At 41.0% G+C, this 21,200-nt stretch overlaps 1 protein-coding gene across 4 annotated transcripts in view; it reads right to left on the bottom strand.

The window, feature by feature from the left end:
- The window catches only part of frmpd4 (FERM and PDZ domain containing 4), a 37,735-nt gene that overhangs the window by 9,791 nt on the left and 6,744 nt on the right, over positions 1–21,200 (bottom strand). The window contains exons 1-5 of one of the 4 annotated variants that reach the window (XM_089002890.1): positions 19,247–19,674; positions 6,551–6,667; positions 1,399–1,559; positions 1,040–1,142; positions 363–408 (exon numbers count right to left, since the gene is read on the bottom strand). In XM_089002890.1, coding sequence (XP_088859016.1) covers positions 363–408; positions 1,040–1,142; positions 1,399–1,559; positions 6,551–6,667; positions 19,247–19,287 — 468 coding nt within the window. In that variant the 5' untranslated portion in view covers positions 19,288–19,674. Of the gene's footprint in view, positions 1–362; positions 409–1,039; positions 1,143–1,398; positions 1,560–6,142; positions 6,529–6,550; positions 6,668–10,317; positions 10,452–19,246; positions 19,675–21,200 lie in introns of those variants that run through there. The other 3 variants (XM_089002891.1, XM_089002889.1, XM_089002892.1) reach the window with 3 other exon arrangements.

Raw genomic sequence — 21,200 nt, 5'->3', positions numbered from 1 at the left:
CATCGGTGGCATATGCACTTATTTTGATGGAAACATCAATGAAGATACACCTGAGTGACAGTCAGGTGCATCAGGCAATCAGACCCTGAAGGCTAACTTGAAAATACAAGAGACTAGAAGCCAAGCAGATTTGTCTCACAAGGAGCGTAACAGTTCGGGTTGGCTAAGTTTAGGTCATCATTTGGTTCCTGGTGGCTTGGACATGTTGACTTGTCTGAGTTATTTTGCGGTCTTGCCAGGTTTTGATGTTGCACCACGAAAAGACTCACATAGGATATACTTTGGTAGTGCGTATGGTGAGTGGTTATGAGTGACATATTTTCAGGACTGAACAAATGTGCAAAAAACTGGAAAACACTTACCGGGTATGGCTGAACTATGGTCAACAATATGGACTCCTTGCAGCTCCTGTTAAACACAACATCATAGCGCATTCTTATACTTTGAGTCAAGGGGACTGATCATCTAACCAAATATTGCAATCTTTTTCATTGATATATTTGTTTTCCACTTCTATTCTTGGCAGATCTGTGTTTCTCACGTAATACAGCAAAAGCTTCAATGTAGTAGCCATGTAGGGCATGTTTCCTGAAATGAATGTCACATGTTGTACCATATTGCGGTTGCAGGCTCACATTTAGGATTTGCATTTCTTTGCCGAATTTTTAATCCTTATTATCATTCTAGTTACCCCTTGTGCTCAATGAGTCAAGGATTCTGTGGTCTAGCGGAATGTCTTCTATAATGCTGAGCCACCTTCATATTTTGAATGATTTTTACCACATGAATTAACCGATATCTCACAATTTTGTACAGTGTTGGAAATCACTTACATTTTCAAATTCCAAAATGCACACCAAAAGAGATTCATTTTGAAAGTATAAAAACCAAGAAATATTGGGGAATGTTGGCCGGCATCTTAATCACGTGTGGTGCAGAGTAGGCTAATTGAACGTTTTGATAGTCTGCATGACAATGCATGAAATAGGCCATATTGTGTTAGGCACGTAAGTCAAAGTGACTTTTTTTGTTTTCCTACCTGACAAGGTCAATAACCCTCTCCCTGGGAGCGGAACTGACTGGCTCATCATTAATCATGATGATCTCGTCTCCTGGGATGAGTTTGCCTTCAGATGGACCCCCTGTTCACAAACATGCCAAACACGTTGAAGACTACAAATCAGGCATTACTCCCCCCTCCCACTCACCAACGCCATTTCTAGTGTCAATACCAATGAGCTTGCTCATCGAGTCTTGTTAAAATAGATGAGTCATTTATGTCACGTAACCCGATTTGGATTTGTATTTTCAACTTTTATGGAGTAGTTTCCCTCCTCCGGGACAAAAGTGTTGATAATTGGATGAATCACTGTCATAGTAAAAGCTGAGTCGCTTTACCTGGTGTGACGGAGCGAACCACCACAGGTTTCTCACTGCCTGCCACAAAGCCAAATCCAAGTACCGGGTCTCGTCTCATCTCCACCTTCCGGGGTGTAGGTGGCACAAACTTGTCTCCATCTAGGCGAACCTCTTCCAAGGAACTGCTCTGGCTGAATTGACTATGAAAATAAGACAAGGATTGTTGGCAGTATGTTAATTGACTTAGTTTTACTGTGAAATAATTATTTGGTCCATGACAGAGCTTTGCACACAGAAAAAAATATGGCTATATTTTCCTGTGTATAAGGTGTACCGGAGTATAAGGCGCACTCCCAATGAATGATGTATTTTCAACCTTTTTCCATATACAGAATAAGGCGCACCAGACTATAAAGTGCACCTTCAATGGGGCACACACTAGTTCTTCTACAGGGGGAAATGAAGTTGGTGGCTGATGAAAGTAGTTGTGAGACCTGTTGTTGCTCAATATGACTTCACATGTAAAGCCCACCTCTGTATAAGGCGCAGGGTCATCCTTTGAGGAAAATGAAGGCTTTTGGATGCGCCTTATACACCAGAAATACAGTTAAGATGTCAATTTCAAACCACAAATATTGTGTTTTTGTGTTCGGAATTACCGTATTTTCCAGTGTATAAGCACAACCAAAAGCCTTGATTTTTTTCTAAAGATGACTCTGCGCCTTATATTCCGGTGCGCCATATACATTGTGTGAAGTAATATTGAGCCACAACAGGTGTCGCAACTACTGTCAGCAGCCATCCATTCCATTTCTCACCATATACAAAGTAGCTCCCTCTCCTGTAGCGCCTTATACCGTTTGTGCCTTATACTGTATATGGAAAACGTTTGAAAATATGTTATTCATTGATGGTGCAGCCTTATAGTTCGGAAAATATGCGAAATGTATTTTCTGTAACTGTATATCTGTTGCATGTCATCCACTAACATTGTCAATCGCATACTCTAAAAATCATTTGTTCTTTGATAATTGGAGCATTCGTAATTTGAATGCAAAGCATTTTGTATTTCCCCATCCAGGATAGAATCACAAGCATAATCTTGCCAGTAATCTTGGTTAATTAAAGCCATGGGTCAAGGCAGACAGCGTGTAATTCACATTTACCCTTGACACGTGTGCTATTCGGCAATAATTACTAACAATTAACCGGTCACAAAATAGAGGCACCGAAGTCAGTTGGTTGCCAAAAAAAAAACTAAGTGCAGCAAAAAGGTTTGATACAATATCATAATACTTCTGGATGATGAGAACATTTTCAAATATACATCTTTCAAAAATAGCTTTAAATATTTGAATGTTTTGGAAAAGCAACAAAGAACAACAGAGGAACATTTTGAGTTAGGACTACTACCTGTTGTGAATTTATATCAAAGCCAAAGATTCAGAACTGTATCGTGAACTGGCTTTCTGTGTATTTTGCATTTTCAAGTCAAACATATTTTTAACTGTTTACAATCCAACCTCCATTAAAGATGGGTATTTTATGGGATGCTTGGTGGTAAAGTGAAGCTTTATGGTGTAACAGAACCTCACAGAAAGTGACATCTTGCAGATATTTTCACGCGGGTCAAAATGTTGGTTTCCTGTGAATGATCGTCCCATTTTCTAAAGATTAGATCAATACTGTCCCCCTGACCTTTCACTTTGTAATCTGAAAGTTTAGCAATTGTCAAAACACTAACTTACTACATATGAAAATGGCATGCTGACACCGAAGAACTGCCATTTGGTTTTGATTGGATCATTTTACGATCATTTTCGTCACTTCTTTTCCATCAAAAATGAATGTATCCATTAAATTCTGTACGTTTGTAACCAAATGTGAACTTTGATGGATGTGTCATGGCAAGTTGTGACAAAACTGGAATTTTCTAAAATTTGTACCGAACGGCCACTGTATTCCCATGTGACTTCCACATCCGTTTCTTTTTTGACAAGTGCCGTGCTGATTTTCACTCCCAGCGCGGCCAGAACAATCACCTCATTTTGTTTCGTCCTACCGTCCTACTGGTAGACGTGTACACATGCAATAACTCTTGCTCTGACGATGTGATTAACTTCCGACTCAGTATGTGGATCTAGTCCATCTGGCACAATCTGCATTTTTCTTGATGATTTTGGGTCTATGAGGACCTGTTCTTCCCTATCGTTTTTTTTTTTCCATATAGTTCAGTCTCAAAACGTACTTGACATATTTTGGAGACCATGCCGACTTATCATTCATTGTTTTGTTGGTTTAAGGCCCATGTGAAAAACCCAACAGATTGTCACAACCATATGGGTATGTACAGTGTATTCGCCTGCTTAACATGGTTTTATGCGGCGAGACAGAAGGCCTGGTGGAAAAAGGATAAAAAGTTCATTCAGCCCGATCCAGAAGGAGATTTCGAGTTGTCTTTATTTGAAGTCGCAACAGATGACAGTTTTCATCAGTCCACAGGTTGCACTTCTCTCCAGGCTGTGCCTTCTCCCTCATTCCGCTTTTAAATTTCAGGCCAATCAGGTCCAAGTGGCAATTGGCCATTCCCAGGTGATTGCAATTACCTTTTTGGAAAGAATTACTGGTCCCATCCAAAATGTAGAAAAACAAAATTATTTAACGTTTCTTTTGGCATCATGACACGTGGCTTCATTCCCATTGTGCAGGCAGCCATGCATGTGATAGCCCCTATTTATATGAATATAGCGACTAACATATCTCCACAAACATTTGTTACGAAGACCCCTAGAGAAAAATGCACAGACATTAGCAGTTTGTTTGCATTTGGCTTTATTTTGTTGACAGAGCCCCAAAATCAGGTAACTGCATCATGCTGACAATTGTTCCACAGGAGCATTTTACATCTTGGAAAGAACAGAACCGTGTTTAGCTTTGTTTTTTTCGCTCATACCATTTTTTTTAAAACCATGTTAACAAACAATGACTCATGTTCCTTTGCTTGTTTGAAATCTCATCTTCCAACTGCAGCATTTGAGAACAAAATGCTTCAGCCAAAATCATCAATGTATTTACGTATCGACTAGTGTGTGTAGATCTGGATGGGTCTCCTTCACCAACACGGTCTAATATTCTATTCTTCAGGTCTGGAAATTGAGGCATTGGGTTTGATGTCACGCTGTCCTTTTACACAAATAATTCAAATGCGGCTCCCCAGTGGATCTTTGAAAGGGAATTTAAGTCAGAAATGTTCTTTCTACGTTTTATGCACCCCCATCAGTGTAAACATGGTATTTTGATTAATATTACATCTGTAGATCATGAATCAAATAGGAAAAATCTCTCTTTTTATCCATTTCATAGGGTAGCCATTTCGCCAATTGCTGAAAATGACACGCCTCAGGGCTCAGCATGAAAACATGTGACCAAACCATGGAAAAAAGGTAACGCTTGACTATCATTACCGAAACTCTTTAGGACAATGACATCAGTTTTAGTCAACGGCAAGTGGGCAGTCCAAGGAAAAATGGCATTCAGTTGTTCAGATTTTATTTTTAATTGGGCCCTGCGTCACTCACGTTTTTCGATGCTTTCATATCATTCCTTTGCTTCGTCATGCCAACAAACAAGCTTGGACTGAATCAACTATTGGTTGCAGGTTGCAGCCATTTAACCTCAATCTCCCTTGTCATCTGGACTAGGACTCCACGTACCCCAGTGTTATTATTTGATTGTCTTCCCTCAAAATTTTGTGTGCCCCCTTCAACATTGTCTCTCCAGATGGTGGAAAAGTACTGCGTAGTTTTTTTTATTTTTTTTTTTTGTAACAGTGCTATTTTGTGTAAGACGCCCACTTCAGACCTGTAGTATACAGAGATATCTGCGGCTCAGAAGAAAAAAAAAAAAAATTGCCATTAGCTCAGCCTCAAACCATACCACTGGACATTACAAACATATTTTGGACAATGAGCATTATACTTTTTCTCTATCCCCCATTACTGTTAAAAACCAACTCGGACAGGACTCACAGGCAAGGGTTAAGGATAAAGCAGATTGTATTTTTAGGAATATGTTAGCGACACAAAGATTGTTGTTGTCAATCCCTCTTTCAAAGACCACGCTATTGACCCTTTATGCAATTGCTTCTTGAGACGTGACATTCAGCCGTACGGAATCAAGACCATCTTACAAGAAGTCTTTGTCAAATCGTTTTCCTGAAGATGTTGACACTCTTTTGGAATCACTCCCAAGACTGCATCACGTTGTTTGAATACTGCATGTCATACCGTTAATATTAAATGTCCACTGCTTTATTTATGTGCGGCCGTCAAACAGCCACGTTCCTTGAAGGAATCATACCGACTTGTTTTGGCCAGTGACAGACATGAAAGCAGACATTTGATTATTCATGAGTCCCCCACAAAATTTTGACAACCCGGGTCTGATGCCAGACAGCCTCTGTGAATCTGCCTCATGCAGATGCACTCTCTGACTGCATCCAGCACTCTCACTTGTTATATAACACCTCTCTACATCACGCACGCGGGGTTACAACCGTTGTGTGACGAGGCTTCACCTCCTCTTTGGTGCATCATGTAAATACATGACAGATAGATAAACACATTGACTAGTGGTGACGGTTCATAAGGGGGTACAATCACTCTCTCTGTAAAGAAAACATGAAGAAGTATGCCATGCAAAATGTCATCACAAGCACAGTCGACAGAAGAGCACTTCAACATAATTGAAGGACGTGTACAACGCAGACTTAGCAGCTCTTTACCTTTATCTGACAGTTACTTAAGCCGAAATTCTCGAAGGGATCAGTAGTGAAGTAGCGGTGCAAATACAAATTCCCACACAGATAAATTTTGTGCAAAAGAAAAAATATATATATTTCATAAAAACAATAATTTTAAAATACAAAAACAAAGTCCTTTTCTGCATACAGGAGGCTCCGTGCAGTGTGGTGGGTGTGTGAGAGGGACAGTGTGTTGTGCAGAGCATAGAGAAAAAGAGAGTGAGGGAGAGAAAGAGAGAGAGTGCACAGCAGGGTAAGGAAAAGTGAATTAGTATTCTAAATGCACGGATCGAGATGTCGTGGACGCAGTGACGCTGCTGGAATAATCATAGCTTTGCCAAGTAGTAGTCTGAAACATCTCAGGGGATGGAGTTCCTTTAAAACACTCACTTGATGAAGCAGTCACGCCCCTCTCTATTGGTGCCCATGTCCCAGCCATTGGGGGGTGCCTGCGCGGTATCCCACGTCCCTGAAGGGGGCGGCCAGCCTGACGATTTGGTCCTGTGGCTGCAGACGATAGAAGGGAAAAGGGATCAAATAGAGATTGTGAAATACCCACAGGCAAAACGGTGTCTAGGGAGACAAGGTTTGAATGGTTTTCCTTTGAGACTTCCAGACATGACATTTCCTGTCAATCCATCCGTACATTTTTTTTCCTGTCGCTTATGCTGTTCTGGGCCTTCTGGATTCTATCCCATGGGACTTAAGGAGACAGGCAGGTTAAAATCGGACAGAGCTGTCACAGGGCTGACACTGAAAGGTGTGAGCACAAACTAATTTATTTAATCATCATCATAATTTTAAAATGTGTCTCTTTACACGGAGCTTGAAAATTTGAGATGTGTAAATCACCAATTAGATATCAAATCCCTCCTTCACCAGATCTTTGTGCTCACACAAAAATACTATTTGTACTTCAATCATTTGAGGAAATGTAAATGAATAACAAGAACAGAGTGGGGGAAAAATTAAACTATTTGGATGTTGGCTACATGATACAAGGTAACTAGTTTGTGTTCTACCTAATGAGGTACATGATGCGTTTGCGTAGTAGTACGCCACACACGTTGCTTACTCAGTCACTCTGTTGGTTTGACTACAATGGCACTATTGCAGAGAGTGAACTGCATCATGTGAGTTCACAACAAACAGCCAAGGTGCGGTTTGCGGTGTTTGTGAGAAGAACAGTAATAGCACCCCAAAGAACAGTAATAAGGAGGTTGAAGCACCCCATGTTAAATCACAAGACAGACATTGAGAATGTAGCGGAAAGAAGAAGAGAGCACAGTGTCAGGTGTTGCCTCTAAGGCAAGACAGAGCTCTCAGCCATGATTCAAGTAGAAGGAGAGACCAGTTTCATTTTTACATCATCAGACTTACTGGACTACTAAAAATGCAAATTTTTACAAGCAATGCTGTATACATATACAATATATAATAATATGTAACATTTTTTGTGCATCCATACAACAGTACGTCATAACCAAAACAACGGTGGTCCACAGCGCAAGGAGTGTGTATGCCATGTGAACAACAGCCCGATATGCAAATGAAAACTTTTTGAGTCATTTTTGTAGATCCATGTGAATGGTGATTCTTTTCCCGCCTATCTTTGAAATCTCAAACCATCCATGTAGCAAACAGCCAGCCCAAATGGGAAAAATGTGACTTTGCAATGATTATCTTATTAGGAAAGTTAATCGGCGAATAAAAGCAGCCTTTGGCCACAAATCGATCAGTCTTAACTTAATTCTTTTGAGGAACCGAAAGTAGCGATTCACGACCGACTCGTCACAGATTTGGAACAGTCTCACTACCTTATGTCACTTAAGTCCACAATGACCTCAGTGACTACTTGCAGATTAAAAAAAAAGGACTACTAGGTCTTTTTTTGGTATTTTAATGAGCAGAATTTTTCAAGGCCTTAGATGAATAAATGTACTCCAACCGCAATTAGGACAACTGAATTTGAGTGCAGCGAAATGATGCCAGCTTCATCAAGCATGTAAGGCATCCATCCATTTTCTGATTGGCTTGTCCTCACAAGGGTGAAGAGGAGTTGCTGCAGCCTATTAAAGCTGACTTCGGGCAGAAGGTGAACCACACCTCTGAACACCCAATCAGTCGTAGTCAAACCCATACCACGTCGCTGAGTGGGAATTGAGACCCCCGCCCCCACACACACAGAAGTCTGCCGAGTGTAGAACTACACCGTAGCACTACTGCAACTTGTTAACCCCGGTCTAGTTTTTGACTGTTTAGTCCCTATTGAACCTTGGTTTTGGCTCTGTCTTATATACTCAGTCTTGAGCAGTTCTGTGGCTTTTCTCTGTGCATGTACGCAGGTTTGGCGCACAAATAGGTGCATGGTTATGATGAGTGAATGACTCTGGTTGTCTCAAAGTCTTTGTTTTAACTTTGACTCATTCTAAAGCTTCTTTTTATTCTCACATTGCTTAGATTTTGCTATATGTTTTTGTCTCGTCTCCGCAAAATGTCTTATACCAGACTTGGTCTTCCCTACTCACTGATTGGCCTTCATATTATATTGTTCATGGTTTGCTACCTTGAAACTTGCTTGATCTGTCTTGGTGTCAACTACTCCAATCCTTAATGTCAACCTTACATCAATCTTGGTCTCATCTCTGTTAAGACTGTGTTGTCTTTGTCTAACATTACTTTGATTGCCACATGACAAAATCTTAATCGTCTGTTGCTAATTTTGTCTGCACTCCCCATAATCTTGGTCTTGACTCTTTATCTCATAAAGGCTTGGTCTTGACTTTGTCTTCTGTCCTCAAAGTCTTTCCCATAGCTTACGTTTTGGTTTATGTAATCTTCACCCAACAACAGCTACTTCCGCTGCTGCTATATTACAAAAGATTCTTATACGTACTGTAACACCCGCGGAAATTGGGCATCTTTTGTGACTGTGTCACACCACGCGACACAGGGTGGCAAAACAATTCATACCGGTAATTGAACCTTTTTTTGTCTTTTCCCTGCTTTTTTGGATCTGCACACTGGTTTTACAACGAAAGCAGTGCCAGTGAGTTATGTCACTTCAAAGGCTTGTCTTCCGTGTTACAAGGCTCTTTGCATCCATTATTCAAAGCCTCCCTGTCTCTCCCTCTAAATACTTGCCTAGTTATTGTAGCAGCCATAATACGTTGTGTGCAGTGCTCTTGTGTCTGTATGCATGGGTGGGTATGTTAATGTCCGCAAGCATGGCCCTTTCGCACGTGCTTGTGCCATGAGATGTGAATAATATCGCATCATCTCAATAGCACCGGAGCAGTGTTTTGCCACAAAATACACAAAAGCAATGAGCTATCGCAAATAGTGTTTTTGCCTTGGCGCATGCAATTTTACCCCTGTAGTTCGTGTCACGCGTTGCGTTGGCTTTCCCAAAGCAACAGTGTGCTCACGTTGTATGTGAGTTTTCCATATGCATGGATTTATTTGACACACAGCGCATTTGCTGGGAGAAGGCCTCGGTGGTGTATATTTAGAACACATTTCCCGCAGCCCAAATGATGTGTGTGGACACGAGCACACGCTGTTGCCGTACCAAAAGCAATGTGCATTCTTATCTTTCAGATTTGCTCATTTGTTGTTTAGAAAGTGACCTGAAGTATAGACATACAAATTTTTGTTTGATATATATTCAGGCATGGGGCTTCATTTTGAATTACGTTTATTTTGTTAGTTTGACAACAGAAAATACTTGACAGAGGTGCACAGAAGCATGAGTTCTGGAAATTGAATACTGCGCTCACTTCACTTTTGAAAATCAGTCTAACCTCAATTTAGAATTAAGACAGCTGCCACAAAAATGTATTCTTGAGAGCCAATAACTTCAAATTAAAAAAGAGCTCGGGCTAGGGATATCTCCGTTCAGTATTACTTATTTTACTTATATAGCAAACAAGACCCTTGTGGCATGTTGCATAGTAGTTTGAGATGGGCAGTGAATCTTTTGAACAGGACACGGAACTGAATCGTGTTAAATACGATTTTTATTTTGTTTTATAAAAGTGTACATTTATTGTTTTAATAAATTGTCATTGTGTAGCCCTGGTTTAAAGAAAAAATGTAATTTTCCAACCCCAAGTGAGGGAAAGCAAACAGAAACAAACAATCAATACAGTACTTACGGTTACAGGTGATATGCCCTCAAGATTTTCCTCCCAATCGACAAACTGTCTCTTTAAATCCATTTTTCATTCGCATTAGCTGAAGTGCTATAGATCCCATAATCTTTGATTCCTCCTTTCTTTTCCTGATCGGGCACTATGATGTTTAGTTGCCGGACCTCCGGTTTACAGAGACCCTAAATAGGGTTCACCCTCCGCTGGACAGTGAAAACGATCTCCCTTCCATGACATGAATAAATGATGGCCGCACAGTCACATTGGACTTGTAGTCGAGAGGCAGGTGGATAAACCATGCTGCACAATTCATGAACGGGTTACCCAAGAGTCACAGTGTGGACAATTAAGAAATGTGTGCACCTCCATGATATTTTGCTGTCAAATTAGCATTGAACCCTTTCAAACGTTTGTTTTTGTTAGCATAAACTTTTTTTTTTCTGATGACAAAAAAAAATAACATAAAAGCTGACTCTGTGTTTTGAGAAATCTGTTCAAGGAAGCAGTTAATTTCATGAGAGCGATTTCAAAGGTGAATGGCAGATCATAATCAAATCCAGCCCATTAAAAATGTGCCTTCTCACATCTTAATTAGAACATCGTCAAAAGTCCCTTCATCAAATGTGCATGACCAACGTGATCCTTGCTTTTATCACTGTAGTTCACTTTCGCTTTCATCTCCTTTGAATAGCATCAAGACTTCTAGTGTGTTATGAAACGCTGTAATCCTGGTCATGAGCATGGTGACTTTGCATTATAGAAAAGCCACATGGCAACATACACACACTCAAACTGCTTTGAATAATACATCTTGATTATGCCTATTAGGTGGAACTGTATGCAATCAAACCATGAAAACACAGGCAAGCAGTTTTTTTGGTGTAAAATCATTAGTGAAGTCGAACGTTATGACTCCCTTTTGCACATCACACTTTTTTTCCTTCCTGATATTTATATGCTTTGTCAGAAGGCTCAACTCTTCTTTCGGCTAATGTGGCTTTCCCAGCATGCATCACATCATGCCCGAGCCACATTAATCTCTCTAGTCACCGTTTTAGAGGCGTCCATCAAAAACTATGTCACTCTTGTCATTTATTTTGCAGATTTGGATTGGGTACATACAATGAGGTGCTACATTATATGCAAGGCCCCAGAATTGGGGAGAAAACGTTCCTGTCAATTATCTCAGAGGCTTCGTCCGTAATATATCCAATTCTGGTAAACTAAACTGAGGCTCAGAGGGGATCGAGCAAATTCGCTTGCTGGTCCCACTCTCTGGAATGACCTGCCACTGAACATTCGGCAGCCCCCCGTCACTGCCCATCTTTAAAACTCGACTCAAAAGTCCTTGTCCAGTTTGGCATTTGACTCAGCATATTTCAGACTTGATCTTATTTTTACTCCCTGCCAATTTTTACGTTCTATTTGACTGGTTCATTTCCTGTATATGATACGCTATATAAATCGATATGTATTATATTGTACTGTACTGTAGTTACCTAGGGTATATAAACATAACCTTTAATCTAGTAGATCGTAACCAAGGTTCGATCGAACCCCAGAGGTTCGGTAAAGTCTCTCAGAGGATTGACGGAACCTCTGCCATGTAGGTTACGACTCAACATGTCGTATTTTCCGGACTATGAGGCGGATCTCCAAAGAATTACATGTTGAAATGGAGTCGTGCGCTGCTTTGCGAGACCTGTTGTGGCTCAATATTACTTCACATATAAGGCACACCGGCGTATAAAGTGCACGGTCATCTTTTGAAGAAAACGACGGTTTTTGGGTGTGCCTTATACATCGGAAAATACTGTAGTTATGACACACTGTGCAGATGATCACATTGCATTGCTGTCTAGTCAGTGCTGCGGGAAATATAGTTGGCTCAGTAGCCAACGTGTGACTGGTGTGATCGTTGAGCTGTGATTATTTTATTTTTCTTAATTTACTGTGCAAAACACTTATGTCAGTCACCATCAGAATGTTGGTCGGGAAAATCAGAGTAATATTAATTGATAATCTCACAACAACAGTGCTATTCTTTCCAATTTTTTTAGTATATTACTTATTTATTTTTTGCAATATTTGAACCCGTGTTTTTATAGATAGCCCTGCTATCTTTCAAATTTGGCTAGGATGGATTTCAACTTCCTCACATGATAATTCCCTTTCGAACAACCATGGGTGCTTTTCTCGAAATCTACTGCCTGTTAACCATATCCCGTTCATGCAGCTGCCATCATTGCAAGTACGGTATGAGCGACATGAATGGAAGCAGAGTTAGACCTAATGCGATTCTGTTTGGTCGTGAAAGCTAGGGAAAAGCGACAGATGAGAGGTGCGCCTCCCGCAAAGCGGCCCGTGGAGAAGTGGCTCAGACAGAGAGGAACCTCGCCGATTAAAGGCTTTATTCTTCTATGACTGCTTTGACAGCAACACACACACACACACACACACACACACACACACACACACACACACACACACACACACACACACACACACACACACACACACACACACACACACACACATATTACTGTTTCAATGATTTTGTGAGGTCCGGATAACTCCAGATAAGGAGTGAGGACCACCGTTGCTGATAAGTTTAGAGAAGAACTAGTGTTACATTTGAACACTAAATGTCACCCTGTTTCCCACTTCAACTTCTTTAAAAACAAAGCAATAAAAAGTGGATTTGAAACTGAAATCACAGCAGGGGTGAGGACTTTCAATGTAGCCATTCAGAAATCATGGCTACATTCAAAGTCCTCACCCCTGTAGTGAATTTGAGTAAAATATTGTTTTACTTTTTGTGTTTTTGTGTTTTCCTGTTTCTCCTCTTACTTTGGAGCTTATCTCCCCAGTGAGGATAAAAGGTTACTTCATTGTGCTATTATAGAGATTTAGTGGTCCTCTGTCAAACCTTTGCCTTGAGCTGAAGAAAGAAAGAGGCCTTAACCCTGTATTTTTTGCCATTTCCAGCAGGAGGTGCCCACAGTGGTTGTCCTCACATTGAATTCTTTATTCACGCCAAGGATTCATAGCAACAGCTGGTCAATAAGTGAAACTCTCCCTCTCATCCAATGATTGCTTAATTTAAAGGTCTCTAAGAGACACTGGGCTTCAAGTCGTCATTTCTTTTCACCACCGAAGTTTCCACAAATGACCATCTCTCTGAGGCGGTCAAAGTCATGCCTCAGTTAGACATGAGAAAGTGCTGCCACTGTGTCATAGCAACAACATATGCTCATACACACACACACACACACACACACACACACACACACACACACACACACACACACACACACACACACACACACACACACACACACACACACACACACACACACACACACACACACACACACACATGCACGCACGCAGACACACTAGAACACACTCCTATGACATTGTGTTTCTTCTGAATTATGTTCATTTTAATGAGAGTGCCGCCAGTGTTTCTCGACTTTACAAGATGAATACTGTGTTTGTCTTTTATTAGCACGGCTATTGTTGCCATGGGCAACCAGGGTATCCTCAGCAGTTCTGTATAGAAAGAGGCTGTGTGTGTATGTGTGTGTGTGAGAGAGAGTGTGCATGTGAGTGTGTGTTTGATAGCAAATCTCCTCTGGGTGGGTATAAAACCGCAACAGGGAAGCATCCCACCCATGATGAGCCCCGAATATTTTACTGTGAGTCAGCAAGAGTCTCAAATACCGCTGCCTCACTTGGAGTCAGCACAGAGAAGAAATTAAAATCATGAGCAAATGAATAAATTACATTTTGTCAAGCGGATTAATAAATGCATTAAACTCACAAACCGTAAATTATGTTTCGAAATAAATTCATGTGTGTGTGTGTGTATCTGTCTGTGTGTTCGAGTGCACACTTGCATGAATATACAGTTTGTTCCAGGGATGTGACTTAACTGCTTCCGCACAGTTTTTGTTTTTTGTTTTTTCCATGTATGACATGACATACATTGATCATTGTTTAACTTGATGCCAAAAATGTATGCACATAAATATATTCTAGACCATATTAATTCCATCATTAATGGTAAAATCCTTCAGGGTAACTATATGAAAGTGTCCTTGAGAGTTTTGAAAGGCGCTTAGAAATTAAATGTATTATTATTATTATTATTATTATTATTATTATTATGGCTGTGTGAAAACACCTTTCCGTTCACCCTCAGTCATATGCCATTGTCATTGTCTTTGTGTGAGGTCTTAATTCATTTTAATTGTTTATACAACAGTGGTTACCTTCTTTTTATACTCATATAACAATTAAGAATATCAGCGTTTCTGCAAAAAGTTGCTTTTTCGCTCCATAAAAGTTGTACAAAGTTTATCGTAAACTTTGCCATGCACTTTACACGTTGATCTCTCAGTTGTCGCGCTTTCTTTGTATTTATGTCTAATCATTATTCATCATCCATCCATTTTCACGTGCACTTATCCTTGCAAGGGTCGTGGGGCTCGCTGGAGTCTATCCCAGCTCTCTTCTGGCAATAGCGCGGGGTACATCCTGAACTGGTTTTCCATCACCCTTGGGGTTTTCACCTCTATTAAGCCATTATAACCTACCCCTAAACGAGTCCCACCCTACCAAATGCTTGTTACACTTTGTAAAAGTACTGTATCTTTAAAAATGCCAAATTAACTCATTCACTGCCAGACGTGCAAAAATGTGTCCACTCCAGTGCCCGGGTTTTTGTCATTGTCACTCAAATTCCAGAGCCCACAAAATATTTAGTTTTAGGACAACATAAACATTCAATACAGCGTAAGAAACCATACACTCTCTTCTTTCATCAGAAAATAAGAGTTAATTCCTAAATTATATGGGTCTGAGTTATATGAGCTTCAAATAAGGACAGCTGCCCAAAATACAATGCAATACATACATATTCGTTTATATAGCGCTTTTAGAACAGCTGAAACTGGAACAAAATGCAAACATGGAAAAAAGGGAAATTCTGCCCCTTGTGGAAGAGAAACATATTGCCAGAGGTCAGGCCAGTGCATTATCGGCACCCCAGCAAGAAAAAACAAGACCCGAACTTATTCGGTAATGGCGTTCTACTTCATGTATTCAATACATTCGGAAATGGCATTGAATGAGTTAATAATAATGGGTTGATCACTGGGTGCATTCGTAAATTAATGTATATGTTCAAATATGTAATTTGGTTATTCAGAGTGAACCAGAAGTTCCGGAGCTGGGCACACGGTACGCCAGTGCTTCAGGCAGTCCAGAGGCAAACAATTCAAACACGATCTGCTGATTGCTTTAGCACAAGCTTAACCAACCTTTTTTAAAGCGAGGGCTACCTTTTTTGAAATTGGGTATTTTTTCGCTCCAATTTAAACCGTTGTGAAATTACAAAATTGCTGAAATGACCCTTCTTTACATAGGCACGTGATATTATTATTAGTCCCGTGAGACCCAAGCGACGTCACCACATCTTTGTATTGCTTCTCCCTGTGATGTCACGATGCAGCAGTGCATCTCACCGTGCTCTTCACTGGCTTTAACACGGAGCTCTAAAGGACAGTAGAGACTAAACGGTTGCCTAAGTCCTCATCCATCAGCCAGCTGGCTCGCATTTCTGATCTCTTCCTGCTCCTCCTCCTCTGAGATTCTGCTCCAAACAACCGAGCCTTTTAGCCCTCGCGTATGCTGAGGAACATTAAGGATAATCGATAAGTGTCCGCATCTCTGATTTGGTTTTACAGACTTACACAAATGGCGTGGGGACCGAATTGCACAAACACATGTTGCAAAAGAGCAGACAAATGAACATGTTTGTAATGATGTGGCAGAACGTATTTCATTCATATCAGGTGATGTACACTACTAGGTACATCACTACTCGTACTAGGTTTATGGATGTGGTCAAATAGGACATGAAGGTAGCTGATATGAGAGAAGAAGATGTACAAAACCGGGTTAGATGGAGGACATGGTGCGCTGTGGCGACCCCTGAAGGGAAAAGCCGAAAGGAAAAGAAGAAGAAGGTGATGTACACGAGCAAACGCAAGCCGTTTGAGTGATTTAGTTGTGACATGTGACACGACAGAAATGCATTGCAAACCAATGGAGAAATTATGACTCATTGGCCATCTTTTATTTTTTGGGAGGAAAAAAAGATTTATACAGAATCTATCACAAAAGGTCACCCCACAGAAGAAAAACAAATTGTGCTAGATGTAGACGCATGGAATAAATGCAGACCATTGCCCATTAAATGCTCCATCAACCTGAGCTAAACAGCTTTCTTTTGACTTACATTCGAGTTGGCAGCTCAAGGAGGACAAGTGGGTAGGGGGTAAGAAAAACAAAAAAACAAAAAAAGAAATGTTGCTGTTGCGGGGATGAGTGCCGTGTGGCCCTTATTAACGCTGACAGTCTGCGGTGATGTTGCAGACGCTTTGTAAGCGCACACGTCAAGTTAAAAGGAGGCAAAACAAGTCGTGGGTGAAGTGGCCATTTGACAGTTCAACCACATTTTTAAGTGCACTCGAATAAGACAGATCACCACTACTCCGTCGAGAAGCGAGGCAACGTGTTAATTCACCCGGGTTGCTTGTTTACTTTTGCCAGTGACATTTAAAGCATTTGGAAATGTTGGGACTTTCTTGCGTAATATGGTTCAACTTTCTAGTGACTTCGATGAAAAGGTTTCTTCAGCCGTCATCTGTACTTCTTTTTTATTAGTGACTGTTTCAATGACAAGAATATGAACTTGGGTGATTATCTTTGATCGTTCTAATTTACAGCATTTTTTCGGTTTTGAATAGTCAAAACATTGGCAGTGGATTTTTGGTCTGTTTTTGCTTTTTTTTATTGTTCCTGTGACAATGACTATTTTGTGTTTGGGAGCCTTTTACTGAGCGAGTTGCTTGTTCTGTAGCCACAATTGGACATAAGTCTTCTTGTGCCGGTCCCAAGCAGGGATAAATACAGAGGGTTGTGTCAGGAAGGCCATCCGACGTAAAAGCTTGGACAAAACAAACATGCGAATCAAACCTATGAAGACGGAGGACACAGATTCGCTGTGGCGACCCCTTGAAGGGAAAAGCCGAAAGGAAAATAAGAAGCTTCCTGGCTCTGATCGCGATGCGTAACACATTCACTGCCAGACAATGTGCAAAAATTTGTACACTCCAATGCCAGGGTTTTTGTCATTTTCATTCAAATTCCAGGACCCACAGAATATTGAGTTTTAAGTCTACATAAGCATTCAATGCAGCGTAAGAAACATTAAACTCTCTTCTTTCATCAGAAAAAAGAGTTAATTCCTAAATTATATGGGTCTGAAGTTATAAGAGCGTCAAATGGGGGCGGCTGGCCAAAATACAATACATGCATATTAGTTTATATAGCGCTTTACCAATAGCTGAAGCTCTAACAAAGCGCTAACATGGAAAAAAGGGAAATGCTGCCTCCTCGTGGAAGGGCAAAAAAACATTGCCAGAGGTCTGACAGGCACTTTATCGGCACCCTCGCAAGAAAAACCAAAACCCGAACAAATTTGTGACTGCCGCTCCACGTCATATTTTCAATTCCCGAATAAATTAGGGAATGGCAATAAATGAGTTAAACATCACATGTAAAAGTACTTGTTGCAATCGTACAGTCCTGTTATGAGCTGTAATCATTGGGCGTTATTTGAACATTGTGTTGCATGGCAATTCAGTGCCACCCACATCCTACTTGTACCTTCTCCTCGTGGGTCATCTGTCTAATATCCCCGAGTAGGACTAATTCGAGTGAATTATTTATTTAAGCTACTTGACCAATATTCATCCAGGTATGAACGCATTCCCATTTGCAATGGAAACAGACAACAGGGTCAAAACATAGCAAGAGAAACGCAATTACAATATCACAACCAGGAGATTCTGTTAAGTGGGTTTCTTTTAAGGGAGCACTAGCCTTTGGAATTGGCCAACAAGTTTTATAACCTCCTGTTTGTTCTCGAGCAAGCGTGCTTGAGGCTAATTTATTTCTCAGGATACATGCCAGGTGAGTTTATCAAATCCATTCCTATAGTATTAATGAATGTTTCTTATGATGTAGGGCAAGGGTGTCAAAGTCATTTTTTGGCGCGGGCCACATTGTAGTTATGGTTTCCTCTCGAGGGCAGTTATGAATTTGGGGAACCCATTAGAATGTTTAAATCCCTTCAAATATTACATATGGAGCACACAGCAAATTAATGAATAACTCGTTTTCAAATCTGAAGTCAAGAATAATGACTTTTATTGTGGTTGACATCCAAAAATATGAAATTTTGGCTCAGATTTTAGCAATCGTCATGGAATTGAACAAGTTTGATTTGCTTTCGCGGGCCGAAAAAAATGATCTGGCGGGCCGGATTTGGCCCGCGGGCCTTGACTTTGACACCTGTGATGTAGGATATGAAAACGGGTTAAATGTTTAACTCATGTTTACTATAGCTTCCCTCTGATGTTTTTCTTTGGTTTTAAAATGGAATTCCATGCCGAATGCCCACAGGCCGTCGCTTCCCAAGCCTTCCTTTCTCACACTTTTCGCCACTTCTTGTGTCCGTTCAAAATGAAAAATCATCATACACAGTGGCAAAATGCACTTGAACTCAATACGTATGGTATCAGGACATGAATAATAATGTGAAGCTTACGAGTGTACCATATTATATGAACTTGTATGCCCAGGATTTGCGCCACCAGAGCTGCAACAGCTCTTGCATACGTCCTCACTCATAGTTCACCACATCATTCGATCATCACTTTTCCCCTCTGGTTGAATATTAAATCATTATACCTTTTTTTTATCATTGTTTTTTTCTCTGTCTAAAATCATGCAGTTGCTCGCGAGTAGCATCTAGTGACACATGCAGCATCATCAGCATGAGCGGTAGCAACAGACTCACCCTGACAGCTTTGGCATCTTCACAAAACTGAACACATCCATGTCCAGGCAATAAATGTTCCAAGTGCTTCACTTGTGCTCCATTGTCCGAACACCGTCTTTGACAGCGGAGGAATAAATAATTCAACAATAACCCCCTCTAGCACCCCCCTGTACCCCCAAAAAAGTGGAGCTTCCACAAGTCAGGTGGATAGATTATTCCTGTTTTCTGGGCTTCTGCATGGCTGAGTTATTGCCGTGTCCTCGCCCCGCAAATCCACTACAGCGCATGCAAAAGGAGCTGTGTGCGGAGCTTCCACTCGTTGGTTAGATCATTCAAAGCCTGCCTGTGTTAAGCCACCTTCATTTAATTTCCATCGGCGAGGAATTATGTGCGGGAGCCGCGCAGTGACAACAGCTTTGGATGGAAACAGGGAAAGAGAGAAAAACAGAGAGAGAGGGACAGGGGAGAGAAATAGAGAGAGAGATGGAGGGAGGGAGAGAGAGGGGTGACAAGCGAGTTTCAGGGATGGAGGAATGTGAAAGGGAGTGCATAAGAGCAACGAGAATTCCATCTAAAGGACGCAGTCGGTTATGAAGAAGTCACCAAAGGCGGGTGTCATCAATCAGTCGTTCAGCCATGAATGGGGGGGGGGCAGTGTATATTTTTGCTGGAAAAAGCAACAGCTGGAGTGAATGCAACCCCCTTTCCCCCTCACTCCCTCACCCTCTCACAGATGCACATGATAACTTGGGTCTGCATTTATGATTTTGACCTTTCAAAACTGTTCAAGCTTCCTCTGCGTCATATCATGATATCATGCAGAACAGTGTGCGTTCTCGATATCCAGAAAAGGCTGCGAGAACCTTGAACCAAGCGAACAATTATAGCTCTGCTCAAAATATATTCCATAAAGCTGATGGGTGGATGGATGGATGGATGGATGGAGTGGGGTAGGGCGGGGTGGGTGGGTGGATGGATGGGTGGATGAATAGATGGATAGATGGATGGATAGATAGATAGATAGATAGATAGATAGATAGATAGATAGAAGGTTTTTCTAATTTGCATAATTTATTTTTAGATCCCGAATTAATGTTTTCACCATCATTCACTGCATGATAGATAGATATCGATAGATAATACAGTATCCTCACGAATGAGAAGCCCTCATATGCAATGTGAAAGTCATTTCCACATGTAGCTTACATTTCTGGCTTTTAACATTTAAAGGACAACCGACGTCTCCGGACAAGTTGTGTCCATAATTTGTAAAATGGCTTCAAATGACTTCTACTGAGCGTATTTTACAAAGATATTTTACGTTTTAAGACTCGTGCTGAATATTCCGGAAGTCTTGTTTTTGAGTTGGTGACCAGTCCGTACGTGATGTCACTGAAGGAACGCCCCTGACCGAAAAAAGGACACATTGTAGCAGTCCTTCCATCACGTCAATGCTTGTTTGGTATGAAAACCTCGTGTTGCAGCAGAAAGAGCTAGTCCGTACGTGACGTCACTAAAGGACCTCCCTTGACAGTAAAAAAGACGCATTGTAGCGGTCCTTCCATCACATCAATGTATTTTGCTGTACTTGTTCGGTCTGGGGACCTCGTGTTGCACCCAAAAGGCGCCAGAAGGCCAGAAGAGGGTGTCCAAGCTCCATGTAAGGAATTTATCAGCCTGTGGAAATGGGCTGATTCATTCCTCACGGGAGGCCTCTTTTTGGGTGAGACATTTCCCCCCAATGTTGCCTCAAAATGGCACAGAATAAATTATTTAATCGATTGCAAACATGTATGCTTTCCTCTTCAGAACTATTTGAATCCTATCCATAACTGGATGTGTAACAAGAAAGCATATTCTCCGAATCTGAAGCCATTGTTTTGATTCTCCAGCAATGCATGTCTTGGTGTACGTCATGAACTGGGGGCGGGACTTTCTGAAAATGCCCAATTCGCAGCTCATTTTTTTGCAG

Source organism: Hippocampus bargibanti, linkage group LG08, assembly GCF_051943395.1.
Source record: "Hippocampus bargibanti isolate YZ-2025 linkage group LG08, ASM5194339v1, whole genome shotgun sequence".
NCBI classification, from domain to species: Eukaryota; Metazoa; Chordata; class Actinopteri; order Syngnathiformes; family Syngnathidae; genus Hippocampus; species Hippocampus bargibanti.
Note: the sequence above shows the minus strand (reverse complement) of the source record. Positions and strands in the feature narration are given on the sequence as shown.